Consider the following 14,422-nt stretch of genomic DNA (forward strand, 5'->3'; position numbering starts at 1 on the left):
CCCTTTGACTACTTCCCTGTGTCTCTTTTGTACATTTGTATCGCTACATTTGTATCGCTGCAGTGTTCTATAATACCATCACGTAGTGGTTGATTTGCCCAGACCCACCCAGACTACCCATCCATACTTACAAATCTAGCATATAGTAATACATTCTCCCAAACGCGGAAACATGAGCCCATATTTACAATGGGTATGCCTCATGAATGCTCGTTCGTTACACTTGTTAGTTAAAATGCCCATCGCCTGTATACATGTTCCTTCATATGAAACAACGTGCTAACGGTTCGGGAGGAGGCCACCACCCTCGGTCCTTACTCAAAGCAGCCATTTCAGCCTCACCTTCCTCGGTCCATGAATGACCAGGGCATTGGCTTTGGCATTCAAAGGAAACTGCTCTTTCTCAAACATATCCAGATTAAAAAACACACCTGGACTTAGAACTCCAGGCTCTCATCTGGAAACACTTTCTCTCGTTTACCTTTCATCCCGTTTCCTTTCCAAAAATATTCAATAATCTGGTGACCCGATTATTCACTTACTCCCGCCTTCTCAATTCACTGGATCAATCTCACACCGCCGTCAGCGACCTTCAGTCGCTATATATCCCAGGAATAAAACCTCAACCTGACGGCAGTGGTCTTCCTTCAAACAAACAAAGTCGCACTCGATTCCACGCCACACTTCCTCCCTCTCACCCCATTCTATCAGTTCGCCGCACAACGTCAACTTTCGAGAGTTTGTTCACACTTATATCTTCGACTACTCACTAGCTCTTTCCTCGAGTATCAACACAGTCTATGTTGGGCTCGTTTTCAACCCTTCTTCATCCAGAACCCTTCGGTCACCCTTCGGAAGAAACCTTCCATTCGGACTTGAATCACTCTATCCGCAGCATCAAAGCCCTGTAATTCGGGTTTCACTCTTTCTTATCATCACGGTTACATTCAATCTTCTGACAGCAACCATCCTTACTTTGACTTTCTGGTATTATTACATATATACCGACTCACGAAACAATCAACAGCCAGGATGGGTGGAAAGGTTTGGTCTGTCAATGAGGAACGTGTTTTCTGGCGTATCATTGTGCCGCAGTCTCAGAAGCGTGTCGCTACTGGCCCTGCGCATACCAAGACTTGGGAGGAACTCGCCCCACTGATGCAGTCCTTGATGGGCGTCAATGCCAAACGCACCTACACCCACCTCGGTCTATGTAAGTCGCCCATAACTCGTCCGCTTCACTGTGCTAACATACATCAAGTCGAGCATTTTTTCCAGAACATCGACAAGGCCCGCGTCTCGCCTAACGCTGGCGTTTTTGTGCGCGAATACCAACAGGCTGTTAATAGAATCCTGAAGGCCACGGAGGAAGAGAGGGCCGACAGGGCTAAGATAGACGGCCAAGGCGATGACGCGGCGTCTATAGTCAATGTGTACCAAGAAGACGACAGCCAAGATGGAACCAGCCTCAGCTGTCGCCCTAGCGGGGTGACTGATAGCGTACACCAGTGCGCAGACGACTTTGAGGATGAGGAGGATGACAAGGAGAACCGGCCGCTCGATGAGTCCCCAGGCGAGCGTGTCCGTTACCGAGCTCCGCCCCTCTACGGTTCTGTCCCCGAGGCTGACATGGGTCTTGACAATGAGTATGATCAAGGCATACCGGTCAAGGCACCTCCGCCCGTCGAGCGTTTGATTCTCGAGGAAATCCGACAGCCTCACGATCGGGGTCTCCCCGCCAATATGAACTCGTACAATGAGGTATCTGAAATGCAGATTCGGTCGCCCACCGAGTACTCGCCTTACGGGAGAGCTCCCTCGAGGGCTCTTGAGCACCGAAACAACCACCGGGTCCACCCGTACGCAGTTGTCAGACCTCAGCAACATGGCCGAAACCCAAAGAAGGGTCATGGCCGTGTTCATTCTCAGGCTCTCCAGGGAAACAATGCCTACTGCGCAGCACCGGACTCCCACCATTCCTCTCCTGGTTACTATACCCCAATTGGGTTTGGCCGCCATGTCCCTCCGATGGCGTACTACGACTACGGGTACCATGACCAAAACTTCCATCCATACCCTGAGTATCACGATAATACGCAGCACGCTCCAAGCCATCCAATGGTCTTCTGCGATCATACTCCTGGCCATTTTCACGGCTCATACGGCTATGAGCCTTGTCATCCAACACTTCATGGATTTGGCGACTCCCAGGATTGGCAGTCTCCTGGCCGCAACTCTTCTGCCATGGAAGCCAACTATGAAATCTCCGATAGTCTTGATTTCTCGTGGACCAGCTACAACGGTCGCAGTTATGGCTTGATAGAGGGCGACTATCCAAGCCCCAAGAGTCGCTCTTCCACTGTCCACGATTACGACTATTTTACCCCAGGGAACATTCAGCGCCCTGCGTCTTCTGCGTCTGATAGTGTACCTCAAGCTCGTTACCGGGGCAGGCACAGCGGCAGCTACACGGAGAGCCCCCAGGTGCCAGCGGCGGAGCCGAAGAAACAATTGGTGGCTACGCGCGACAAAGAGTTTGAGCCTCGCAAGACCTCCGACTGGCGCCAGGCGTAGTTGTCCAGAAAAGACATTGATTGGTACTTGTCGATGTTTGCCTGAGCCTGCACAAGTATTTTGCAACTCTTATCCGGGTCACATCGTCGGTCTCCAATGGCCCGCTGAAGAAGAGCGATCTACGCGCAGAACCAGAACGGAAACGCACTCTCGGAGGAATCAAATTAGTATTTTGAGTCTCTGGTCTGAGGCAGATTAGCCAGGATAGATGAGATTGGGGTTTGACGGCTGGATGAGGTTAATTGGCGTTGGTGCCGGAACGATCCTCATTATTATTATTTTGGACGTGTGCACGCCCCTGGTCACCCAGGATCCAACAGTTATTACGCGTGCGTAAAAAACAAAAGTATCATAGACAGAAGAAGTTGTATCGTCTCCCCTTTCTTCAACACCTCCTACGTGGTAGTATATGCATGATGACTAGACTTGCCGATAAGTTTGAGCCACTCCGAATTCCCATGTCCTTTGGTGGATACTAAGACGAGTAGAAGCATGTAGAAAATAACATGATCTGGCGTTGGAGTTGCTGCCCGAGCATGAGGAGTCGAGAAAACCAAGAGGAATGAAAGGAATGCTAAATAGGAGTTCGACGACCTTGAAAATATCGAAGGCTCTAAATGGCTGTTTCTTCTAGCGAAAGTAGCTTGTTCGCCTGCTTCACGACACTCCAAAAGAGACGTTCAGCAAGCAGTACCTAGTAATACTGGGTCATGCTTGGGGTATCCCGCTACTGTATGTGAGTATGCATGCACCTTATCTCAATCTTATCTTCACCCGAGCAACCAACTCCAGTTTCCACCCACCATCCCGCATCAAAAAACCGAAATGCCAATCAACCTAGAGATACCAGTCTTCTCGCCCGCCTCGGCCCTGCGCGCTCAGGCGCTCGGCGCGCAGCGCATCGAGCTCAACGCACGGGGGAGCTACCCCGTCGGCGGCACGACGCCGGCGGCGGCGGACCTCGAAGGCGTGACGGAGCGGCTTACGGTGCCCGTGCGGGTCATGATCCGGCCGCGGGGGAAGCCCGCCGACGACGTCGACTTCGTCTACACGGGCGACGAGCTCGCGGCCATGGCGGCCGACATCGGGGCCCTCCGCGGGGCGTTGCGGGCGGAGCGGGGCGACGGGTTCGTGTTCGGGGTGCTACGGAGGGACGGCGAGGCCCTGGTGGTGGACGTCGAGAGGAGCCGGGAGCTCGTCGAGGCCGCCGGCGGGCTGGCCTGCTCCTTCCACCGGGCATTTGACGAGGCCGTCCGGTCCGGGGAGGGCCGGGACGTCGAAAAGGCGGTGAAGGACCTGGTGGCATGCGGATTCGAAGGGGTCCTCACCTCGGGCGGGCCCGGGACAGCCGCGGCGAACCGGGCGGTGCTGGAGATGGTCGTGCGCGAGGCGGGCGCGGGCGTGAGGAGGCTGGAGGTCATCGTCGGCGGCGGCGTGAGGAAAGAGAACGTCGGGGACGTGGTCGACGGGCTCGGAGACGGTGTGTGGGCGCACTCGAGCTGCTACACCGCCAAGTGCGAGGAGGGGCAGATTGACGACGAGGAGGTCATGGGAATTTTGGAGAGACTTTCCGGAAAGTAACTCCTGTTTCCTCCCGACCAACTTGAATCAGCCGGATGGGCTATCGGTCGAGATGGCCTCGGGGCCCAGTGCTCTCCTATGAGACTAGCGAGTGATCAGAATGGGGCGGAATGCTTCGAGGGAAGTTTACCACATTTAGGCTGGGTTTTGAGGCCGACGTGGTCTACACATGATCCTCAAAAGGTGGTCTCTTGGCTGATGAGCGCAGTTTGGGCCCTGACGTGTGATGTAAACTATCCTGCACCAAGGCTGCATGAAGTCAGGAGGTGCCCGGCGAGGGTCGTGGGAGACCGACCATGGCACACACATGGAGCAACCGTCCCCGAGATGGGATTCGAGAGGCTGCAATACGGAATCGAGGATACAATACACAATATAGATACCTCGCGGTCGCGCTTGACCTGTATATAACCCTTTCAGGATGCAATTTTCGTGGCACGATCTTGCCCCTATCAAATCCTAGGTCACGTACCTGTAAGACAGCGCCACCCACTAAACTTCTGTCAATCCCTCCATCGGGACTTTCACCGGTGAGACCATCAAGTCGATCCGCATCACAATGATGCAGCGGGTTCAATCCGGAGAGCAACTGTTTAATAGGGTAGAAGCAGACTGACAAGAGACGCGTTGTTTAGATCAAGTCACGGAGACGGATTTGGCGTAGGCGAGTACCCATCCAGGTATATGTTGGGGTTTTGTCCCTGCAGAACACGGAACCCAATCTTCTAGCAGCGTTCGCATTTGAGTCAAGGTCGAGGTGTAATTAATGTGATGACATTATGTTTCAAAAGGTATAACTAAAAATACTAGAAAGGCCATTGTGGCCCAATCTCTAACCCCCTAGGAGATTTATATACATCATCACTCAACACCACCCGCCATGCTTTTTAGTCTTGAAAGAAGAAGAAGAAGAAGAAGAAGAAGAAGAAGAAGAAGAAGAAAGGGGGGTCCATTCACCCTATGCTTCCAGGGCTCTTCTGTGCCTAGTACCGCTGGGAGCCGTGACGTTGCGCGGCTGCGCGAGACCGAGGCAGTTGGCCATCTTATAAAAGATGTCAATATTGTTGTAGGTGCCGCCAAAGGTCTCCTGGCAGGGACCGCGGGCCCAGACGGCGACGTCGGTGAGCGAGTGGACGCCCTGGGCCTCGTTCGTGGGGAGAGTGCCGTTGACGACGAAGCCATCGACGGCATCCTTGGGGTTGGCGTAGTAGTCAGAGGTGTTGGTGGCGGGGACGGCGGGAGTGCGGGAGGACTCGTGTAGCTTGTAGTCCTCGCGGCGGTCGGGGTTGGCACCGACACCGGCGGCGATGGCGTAGCGGGGGTTCCAGTTCAAGGGGAAGTTGGGGCCGGTGTTGTAGCTGACGCCGGGCTGTTCGACGGTGTACTGGGACAGACCAGAGTTGGCGTAGACACCGACGGCCCTGCGCTTGGCGCGGTCGTCCTCCTGCTCGGCGAGGTACTTTGTGTCGGCGTTTCCAAAGACACTTTGAAAGGTTAGCTTGGCAGCAGCGCAACATGGGCAGGGCAACTCACTCGAATCCGTGGCCGTGGTCGGAGGAGACAACGACCAGAGTGTCCTCGAGAATACCGAGCTCCTCGAGCTTCTCAATAGTGGCCTTGACGGTGTCGTCGAGCTCCAGGAGGTCACCGAGAGCGCGGTCGTAGTCGAGGACGTGCATCTGCTTGTCGATGGAGGCAGCCTCGGACATCAAGAAGAAACCCTTGTCACCGCCACGGTTGTGGAGGGTCTCGACAGCCTTAAGGGTCATCTCCTTGAGGCCGGGGATGTCAAGGGCGGCGCTCTTGTTGCCACTGGGGTCGTTGGTGAGCTTTCCCAGGTTCTCGGTGAGAACGTTGCGGTCGAGCCAGACGGGAAGGTTGCCCTGGGTGAAGATCCCGAGGAGCTTCTCGTTGGCGCTGGCAGCCTCGAGGGAGGTCTTGTTAAGGGCGACGGTGTAGCCCTTGTTGGCGAACTCCTTGTAGTAGTTCTTGCCCTGGTAAGAGCCCGTGCCGGGGTAGAACTGCTCGGCACCGCCACCAAGGTAGACGTCGGGACCATTCATTTTGGTCCAAGTGTAGTTGGTGACACCGTTAAGGGCCTGGTCAATCAGGGGTCCGTACAGGGAGCGGGATCGGGTGTGTGCGGTCAGGGCGATGGGAGTGGCATCGGCAATGAAGGCGGTTGAGACGGCACCCCACGCGGAGCCCTACAAAGTCAGTACAACATCCCCTCGATTTGCAAGTCTATGACCGACATACCCAGATACGGTGAATCAGCTCAACAATGGTCTCGACCTTGGGATCATCGAAGGCGTCGGGAGAAGAGTCGGCGTAGACACTAGCACAGTCAGCAAAAGCCGTTAGGTAGCATCCATGACCGGGCTCACCCCATGGCGTTGACGGTGCTCTTGTGGCCAGAGTACAGCGCAGACGCAGAGTTGGCAGAGTCAGTCATGTAGCTGTCGATGGAATGCGTCATCTGGTGACCGAGGACAGGGAACTTGTCCAGAGCCAGGGTGGTCTGGTACTTTCCATTGACGCTCTTGTGACCGAGAAGGCGGGCAGCAGTGACCTGTGGCGTGTTAGAAGCGGTTGCGACGATGGTATACGGGTGCAAGAACCATGTTTGTGGTCATGCCGTCACCAATGAAGAAGATGACGTTCTTGGCCTTCTTCTCCGTCGCCAAAGGTCGCACAACCCAGTTGGCGGTGGTGGTCTTGCCATCGTAGTACTTGAGAGTGACCTCGTAGTTGCCGGGCTCATACAGACTGATGTGGCGCCAGATCTTGGAGGCCACATTGACCATGCTTTTCTGCTCCGCGTCCTCGGCGAAAAGGTCCTCGTACCAACCAAAAGACCACTTCTCGAGCTCGGGCTCCTCGACACCGAAGAAGTCGGACAGGCTCTTGGCCTCGGCACCCTCCTTTGCGATGCTGACCGTGAAGGACTCATCAGGGACGCCGTTGTTAAAGGCCTCGGAGCCGTTTAGGGGCGCATGGACCTCGACACGGAGGTCGAAGAGCTGCCCGGGGAGGAAGTCCGACTGGTCGGGCGGCAGGACGCAACCAAGGTCTGGACAGGTTCCGAGTCGCTGGTAGGTCTGCGCTGACACGAGGGAAAGCGAGGCTGCAAGGACTGCAAGAGGGCTGAGCTTTGTCATCATGTTGATCCCACCGCGATGAACTGGCTGTCAATGGAGACCGAGTGAATAGGGAGGCGTGGACGGGAGGAGGAGAGAGCCTCTGAGCTGGGGAGAAGCTTTCTGGTGACCGAGAGCTTATATACTACGGCGAGTTGGAAAAGTTCGTCCCATGTGAGTGAAGTCTAAACCCCGCCGAGAGTTCGCGGATCCTCTCATTCGCGGGCCAAGGATCGCTGGAGCCCGGGTGAGAACTGCAGATTGTCCCGTAGCAATCCCGGCTGGAGGAACTTTGGACCAACGCGTTGGGTGTGATTCCGTCGCCTGAGTTCCAACGTCGACATGCCATTGGCTCGTAGAGAGGCAGGAAGACCGATGTCATGACGACGTTGGTGACGGGGTGTTGGGACGAAGGGACCCTTCTGCAACTTCACGGCTCGTTGTGAGCGGAAGAGGCACGTGTTGCGCGTGAAAACTGTGCATATTGAGGCATCCAATGCCAAGGCTCTTGTCAACGACAGGAGGCGGAGATGATGCCAGGGACAGCAAGAGGAAGCTGCATCGTCGGTCGGCGGATTGGGGATGAAGCCTAGAAGCCTGGGATATCGAGGGTAGAAGAGACGAACGGCGTCATGTGGCGTCTACTTGGCGCTGCAGGTCAAGGGACGCGAGCTCGGAAGGAATTCTATACCTTAGAAAGAGGACGATGATTCGTCAATGCCGTCATTTCTGCTCAGCTCGTGGGGCTGCCGCTAGATTATCGAGAGATGGTCTGATATGGGAGTCCCGATACCATAGACCAAAAGGGCCGATCATGACCATTCACATAGACCTCGTGGGCTAAACGCGGTCTCTGATTGGCTGCTTGTCATGTAAGACGGAGACTGGGGTAGGGTAGGTGGTGCGAGCATCAAGGGCATAAGTTCGCCATCTCTTCTGGAAAACTTTATGCAATCATGGTTAAATTCATTGGAAGTATGTTTGCATAAATCAAGATGCCATGGAGAGCAGGCCAAAGGGCAGATGTGACGCAGAAGTATTTGCTCGAGGAACCCTGTTCAGACTCCACCTCCATATTTGGTTACCAAAACGCCAAGAAACAAAACGGCCAAGCCCGAACGTTTTCCCGGAACCAGACCTCATCAGGATTCGAGTTTACTTGGTCTTTTCAGGAACCAGTGATTGGCTAAAGCCTCTGGGCAGCACATGGTCCGCCCTAGAAAAACTTTTATGGCATTGTCTGCCTCCCTGGAGGTGATGTATGTTCTAGGCTTCTGTTGATAAGACAAGCAGCAGCACAAGGTGAATGATTCGAGATCCAGTCGTGGAACGAGCCGACGGTCCAGACTGGAGCTTCGGCAAGGCTGGCGACAACTCAAAGCGGTTGTGGTCCTTTTGTCCAGCGACGAGCTGGGGGGGAGGAGGATCCAAAAGGTTAGCTAGCATATGCACCATGCCGCGGTCCTGAAGGCGCGCAAAGTGTCTCACTTCAACCGTAGGGCGGTCCTCGAATAAATCTAGCTTAAAGCACCAATCTTCATCAGTCTGTCGTTTGATGACGGTCGAGATTAGGTAGAGGGGATCGGTTGAACGCTCTTTCACAAGAAGTCAATGGCACGACCAGTCCTAGGGCCGACTGCACGCAGACAGTGTCGTGCAAATATGAAAGTAGCCTCTTTTCTAAACATTACACTAGTAATCTGATATCTACCCAAGGCTAAGATGCACAGCGCATCACAAATATTGTATAACTTTTCCCGAACACCATGCCGTTGCTCATACCAAGTCTAAGTAAAGGCAAGATGAATGCTCATCCGATCCGAGAGCCTTGAGAATGAGTGCAGCTATTCGAGATTCTGGGCCTCGCACATCTGCGCGTACATGCCACCCTTGGTAACAAGCTGCGAATGCGTACCCCTCTCCACGATCCTCCCTCCATAAAACACGCAGATCATGTCCGCGTCCTTGATAGTTGACAGCCGATGGGCGACAGCGATCGTAATTCGCTCACTGTCGCGAGCGGCGTCGTTGAGGGCACGTTGCACAACCTTCTCCGACTCCGTGTCAAGGGCGCTCGTCGCCTCGTCAAGCAACAGAATCTTCGGGTTGCGGATGAGTGCTCTTGCAATGGCAATCCGCTGCCTCTGGCCACCCGACAACTGCATACCGCTGCTCCCGCAGGGGGTCGCGAGGCCCTCGGGAAGCGAAGAGACAAAGTCCCAGGCGTTAGCTGCACGGCAGGCCATCTCGATCTGCGCGTCCGGCACATCGGTAATGGAGCTGGCGTCGATACCCAACGCAATGTTCTCGCGAATACTGCCCTGGAATAGGGTCGGCTCCTGTTGGACTAGGGCCACCATACGACGGTATAGGCGAGGATTGAGATCTGAGAGGGCGTCGCCATCAATACGAATCGTGCCCGTCGTCGGATCGTAGTAGCGTTCGAGCATGGCAATCATTGTGGACTTGCCGCAACCAGAGGCTCCCACAAGAGCAACGAACTGGCCCTTTTTGATCTGGTTCGAGTTAGCTCAAGCGCAGCTGGGACGGACATTCGTGATGTCACTTGCCTCGATATCGATACCACGAAGGACATGCGCCTCAGGTCGCAACGGGTACGAGAAGCGAAGCTGCTCAAAACCGAGCCTGGTGCCGGCCTTGGGCGCCGCGTCACGGTTTTGAGGCGTCTCCTGGATGGTGGGCTGCAGGTCGTCCAACCAGAATAGGTAGTTTGCACTGTTGATGCCCTTGGTCATACCTAAGGATGGTTAGAAAAAGCAAAAGAAGGTGCCGGTGGGCATTACTTACTGCTCGAATATTGGAACAGCTGGGAAGCAGCCTGCCCGGAGAAGAAGGTTCCCATAAATGCCACGAAGAACTGGTACATACTAATCTCCTGGAAAGAGAGCAGCCGACACCCATACCTGGATCGTAAGTCAGTGGTTGTGGTGCCGGGAAAAGACGAGGACTACGCACCAGAAACCGAGGGCCATAAAAAAGTACTCGATGCACTGTGTCAGGGCGAAGGCAATCGTCATAGTGAAGAGCGGCGCAGTTGAGGACCTGACAGCTTGGTCAAGCTCATCGGTATACTTTTTCAAGACAGCCTCTTCTATGGCCAAGGAAGACACCGTCCTGATGGCCAAGACCGACTCCGACGCAACAGCGGCGCTCGAAGAGTAGAGCTTAGATGTTCTGCCGTCGAGCTTGGTTTCAAGGCGAACCTTGACGTAACCAGCACTGACGAGCGGCGGTAGACCAGCGAAAACAACAACCACGCCAAGTTTCCAGGTTGTAACGATGGCCAGGATAGCGCAAGCAATAACATTGAAGACTGAGACTGAGATCAAGCCAATATTGAATCCCATGAGCTCCAAAATGGCTTGGGGGTTGGAATCGAGTTTGCTCGCCAACGCTCCGGTATTGTTTTCTTTGCGGTCGAAGAATTGGAGATCTTGTCGAAGGAAATTGTTGAGGCATTGCTTCCGGAGCTTGTGATTCAACTCCTGGGCGATCACATTTGTGTTCATACCCATGGTGAAGTAGGAGACAAAAACGCCGAGGGCCAAGATAAAGAAAATCAAGGAGTAGAAATTTCCTTTACTGATCATCTCGGAGCCCGTGAGAGTGAAGACATCGACCAAGTTCGCGATGACCAAAGACTGACCAGGATATGCGCCGACTACGTGATGTTAGCAAGCATACCAACTAGACCTCCCAGCAGACGTACCTGAGACAACTGTGGCAATGAGGGTCCAAATGTAGGCCCACTTCAGCTCTGGAGTCTCGCGTACCATGCGGATGACGACGGCGACCAGGCCCTTTGGCTTGTAGAGGTCGTAGCTGTCTCGCTCCCTCTGGGCGTCGATGCGTTCTTGATCTGTGGTTCGATAGCGGCTCATGGTCTTGGTAAGTTCAATGTGCCCTTTCGGAGCGGTTTCCCCCTCATCTTCGGTCTCGGTGATCGACCCTTCGTCGGAGACATGCAAGTTCTGCGCCTTCACAAGGCGAGTGTAGGCCCCATCCCGCTGAAGCAATCCATCGTGGGTACCCTGCTCGAGGATGGCGCCCTTGCTCATAACCACGATGTTGTCTGCCCTACGGATTGTCGCGAGCTTGTGGGCGATAACGATCGTCGTACGACCTTCAGATGCCTTGTCCAGAGCCTGTTGCACTACCCCTTCAGCATGGGGGTCCAGTGCACTGGTGGCTTCATCCAGGAGGAGCACTTTCGGTTCTGAAACGATACTGCGAGCGATGGCAACACGCTGTTTCTGCCCACCTGACAAGAGACCTCCGCGTTCACCAATCATGGTTTCGTAGCCCTCGGGGAGTTGCGAGACAAAGTCGTGAGCGAACGCAATCTTGGCGGCTTCTTGCACACGCCGCAGCTGCTCCTCACGAGGCGCATTCTCCCATGGGGTCCCAACCAGCCCGTTGGCAATATTGTCAAACACAGTTCCCTGAAACAGGACGGGTTCCTGGAGAAGGGAAGTCAGCACGGCTGAGTGCCACCAAGTCAATCACACGTACCTGCTGAACCAGGCGGACATTCTTTCTCAGCCAGTTGAGATTGAGTTTCTCGATGGGCACGCCGTCAAGCTTGATGGAACCGGCTTTGGGGTTGTACCATCGCTCGATCAGGCCAATAATTGTGCTCTTGCCAGAGCCACTGGTCCCCTGGAAACTGTCAGACGAATTGAACTAAGCTGCTACTCGAACAAACCTACCACGAGCGCCGTCACCTTGCCCGCAGGCACATGTAGGGAGTAGTTATTCAGCACTGTAACGCCAGGACGGGTGGGATACTCGAAGGTGATGTTCTCCAAGTCAATAACACCGGCGGTCTCTGTGGGCTTCTCGCCAGACTTGTCGAAGGCATCAATCTCGGATTTTCGGTCAAGGAGCTTGAAGAGCTGAGCGGCGGCCGACGCAGCGCGCGTGAACTCGATAAAGTATGGTGCTAACATGGTCAGACTGGTAGCACCAATGACCACTGACAAGAGGACGCTGAGAAAATTAGCCAGGACCTGGAACGACGGCAAAGAAGACATACGTAAAGATGTCTCCAGAATCTGTAATCTCGCCACGGTCCAGCATGTGAATGCCCTGCCAGAAAGCCAGGGCGAAGCCGGCGTAGATGATGAAGTACTCGACGGAGAAGAGGATGCCGAAAAGGGGAGATTTCTTGTTTCCTAGATGATGAGCATCCTCGAGAAACCTGTCGAATTTCTGGACCAGCCTCATCCGGATCTCGAAGGCGTGGACGGTGCGGGCACTTGAAAGAATGCCCTCGGCAAAGGACCCGGCCTGCGCATAGATGTTGAGTATCTTGGTCTCAATGGCGGCCTCGATCGCGGACACCACACCAGTGACGATTAGAATCAATGGCGCGACGCAGCAGACGATGAGGGTGAGTTTCCATTGCGTAACGAAGGCGATGATGAAGGCGGTGACGAAGGCGGACAGCCCCTGGAACGTCAGGGCAAGCTTCTCGGCTATTCCAACTTGAATCAGGCGTCCGTTGGAGATGGCTTGGGTCGCGATAGAGCCACCAGAGCCAATGTCGTAAAAAGCGATCTCCTGTCGGAGCGCAGCGCGCAGGTAGCTGTGGCGGATATTCCTCGTGATTCGATAAGCAGAGAGCGTCGTCAGAGAGATGTAGAAATAGGAAAGGACGAATCTGCCGATGCCCAGGTAGAGGAAGTAGAGGCTTGGCTTGTAAGCGTGAGATGTTTGATAGGACGAGCAACAAACTTACGCGAGCTTTGCGGATTCACCGCGGAAGTGAGCAGGCGAGGACTGACCCGTGGTGAAGTCTTGGATGGTGGTGACGAAGGTGCCGAAGATTACGGTTTGGAGGGCCATAGCGGTACCAGAGGCCACGGCACAAGTCAGCGCAACGACCTGTAGAGTCTTTTCAAATGGTCCCCCGAACGTGAAGATACGCTGCAGCCGTCAGTGGTTAGCGCATCTGTAGCAGAAAGGGGAAGTCGTGGGTATGTGTAGTATAATGTGTTTAAAAGCATACCAAGTAGGCCTTGAATGCGCCCCCCTCATATTCGACGGCCTCGTCCGGCGAGCTCGTCGAGGCAAGAGTGTCCTTCGACGGAGCTTGCTCTTTCTTCTCGGGTTCAACCCCCATCGTTGCGGGCGGATGATGTTGTTGTTGTTGGGGGGGAAAGAGAGAATTAGAGAGCCTCAATGTCAAGGTTCCCGGAACATTTTTTTTTTTTTTTTGGAAGCTGAGATGAGATGGAGCAGCCCGACTAATAAACCCTTATACCAGAAAGAAACCTGGCTTGCCTGCCACAAGACAAACACACGAAAGCCAGGTTCAAGGACCCAGATGCGGTGCCAAGGATGACGTGCATCTTTGCGGCCGACGTTTGAATGGGTTCCGCCGCGCCTGTGACGCTTTTGCGAAGTGGTCGACTGAACGTTGTCAATGAAGAAAGATGAAATGAAGCACGGTCGGCTTCCTCCCGCGAACCGCCGTCATAGACCAAAAACGTCAACCAAGCTTCGAAGCTGATTGGTCGAGTCCACCTTGAAAGGCAACCACCGGGGCCCGCGGGCGCTTTGGCCGGTCTCTCTACATGCGGAGAGCGGTGCTTTCGGGACGCGGGAGTTACGGGAGGCTCCAGAGTTGTAGTGGCGCCTGCTACCAAGACATGCATCGTACATAACGCCCCCTCACAAACTAGCAACGCCAGCCATGCAGAGGTGGACCCCCGCCGTTGCCTCTCATCAAAACCCAGGCCATAATGTGAGGCTATCTCCCAAATAGCTTCGGGCCTTGTTCAGAGTCACCGCCTTTGTCGCCCGTCTCTGCAACTTAGTAGTCGAGCGAACAGTACGACGGGAGGATCCGACGTGAGCAGCACTGTCTCTCGGTTCATCGTCGCCGTCCTTACTCTCCACAGAAGGACGTCACAGACAGTTCGGTAGCTAATTAATGAGGGGCAGGGCTGTAGCAGAGTGTAAACGTCCGATTGATCTTCACATGCCGCCACAGGCACTTGACAGTCGAATTGGGCTAGGTATGCTTGAATAAACTACGCAGTATCTTATACAGTAGCGCCAAGCAGCCGCAATTGGGACTTGGACGAAACAGCTAGTTTTTC

At 54.5% G+C, this 14,422-nt stretch overlaps 4 protein-coding genes across 4 annotated transcripts; 2 read left to right on the forward strand and 2 right to left on the reverse strand.

The window, feature by feature from the left end:
- Positions 1-1,032: 1,032 nt before the first annotated feature.
- Positions 1,033-2,574, forward strand: LY79DRAFT_575188 (uncharacterized protein; the record flags this gene model as incomplete). The annotated part of the gene is made up of 2 exons (XM_060559683.1): positions 1,033-1,213; positions 1,262-2,574. The coding sequence occupies 2 exons, from the start codon at positions 1,033-1,035 to the stop codon at positions 2,572-2,574; spliced, it is 1,494 nt and encodes a 497-aa protein (XP_060420095.1).
- An 825-nt stretch (positions 2,575-3,399) lies between these two features.
- On the forward strand, positions 3,400-4,155 carry LY79DRAFT_665170 (CutC family protein; the record flags this gene model as incomplete). Its single annotated transcript, XM_060563020.1, has 1 exon — positions 3,400-4,155. The coding sequence occupies one exon, from the start codon at positions 3,400-3,402 to the stop codon at positions 4,153-4,155; it is 756 nt and encodes a 251-aa protein (XP_060420096.1).
- A 958-nt stretch (positions 4,156-5,113) lies between these two features.
- On the reverse strand, positions 5,114-7,319 carry LY79DRAFT_505007 (alkaline phosphatase; the record flags this gene model as incomplete). Its single annotated transcript, XM_060553567.1, has 5 exons — positions 5,114-5,639; positions 5,689-6,362; positions 6,415-6,493; positions 6,543-6,727; positions 6,777-7,319. The coding sequence occupies 5 exons, from the start codon at positions 7,317-7,319 to the stop codon at positions 5,114-5,116; spliced, it is 2,007 nt and encodes a 668-aa protein (XP_060420097.1).
- A 1,625-nt stretch (positions 7,320-8,944) lies between these two features.
- LY79DRAFT_142953 (ABC transporter) lies at positions 8,945-13,799 on the reverse strand. Its single transcript, XM_060550972.1, has 10 exons — positions 13,327-13,799; positions 13,057-13,244; positions 12,352-13,008; positions 12,026-12,305; positions 11,829-11,975; positions 11,026-11,776; positions 10,272-10,977; positions 10,104-10,219; positions 9,866-10,053; positions 8,945-9,811 (listed from the first exon to the last, which is right to left on the reverse strand). The coding sequence occupies exons 1-10, from the start codon at positions 13,438-13,440 to the stop codon at positions 9,140-9,142; spliced, it is 3,819 nt and encodes a 1,272-aa protein (XP_060420098.1). The 5' UTR covers positions 13,441-13,799; the 3' UTR covers positions 8,945-9,139.
- Between the last annotated feature and the right edge of the window lie 623 nt (positions 13,800-14,422).

Source organism: Colletotrichum navitas (assembly GCF_030913465.1).
Source record: "Colletotrichum navitas strain CBS 125086 chromosome Unknown LY79scaffold_2, whole genome shotgun sequence".
NCBI classification, from domain to species: Eukaryota; Fungi; Ascomycota; class Sordariomycetes; order Glomerellales; family Glomerellaceae; genus Colletotrichum; species Colletotrichum navitas.

Coding starts and splice junctions, on each gene's coding strand:
- LY79DRAFT_142953 (XM_060550972.1), bottom strand. CDS start 13,440: ATGGGGGTTGAACCCGAGAAGAAAGAGCAAGCTCCGTCGAAGGACACT. Junction 11,777..11,828: donor ATGTCCGCCTGGTTCAGCAG/GTACGTGTGATT, acceptor TCCCTTCTCCAG/GAACCCGTCCTGTTTCAGGG. Junction 9,812..9,865: donor TTCGTGGTATCGATATCGAG/GCAAGTGACATC, acceptor AACTCGAACCAG/ATCAAAAAGGGCCAGTTCGT.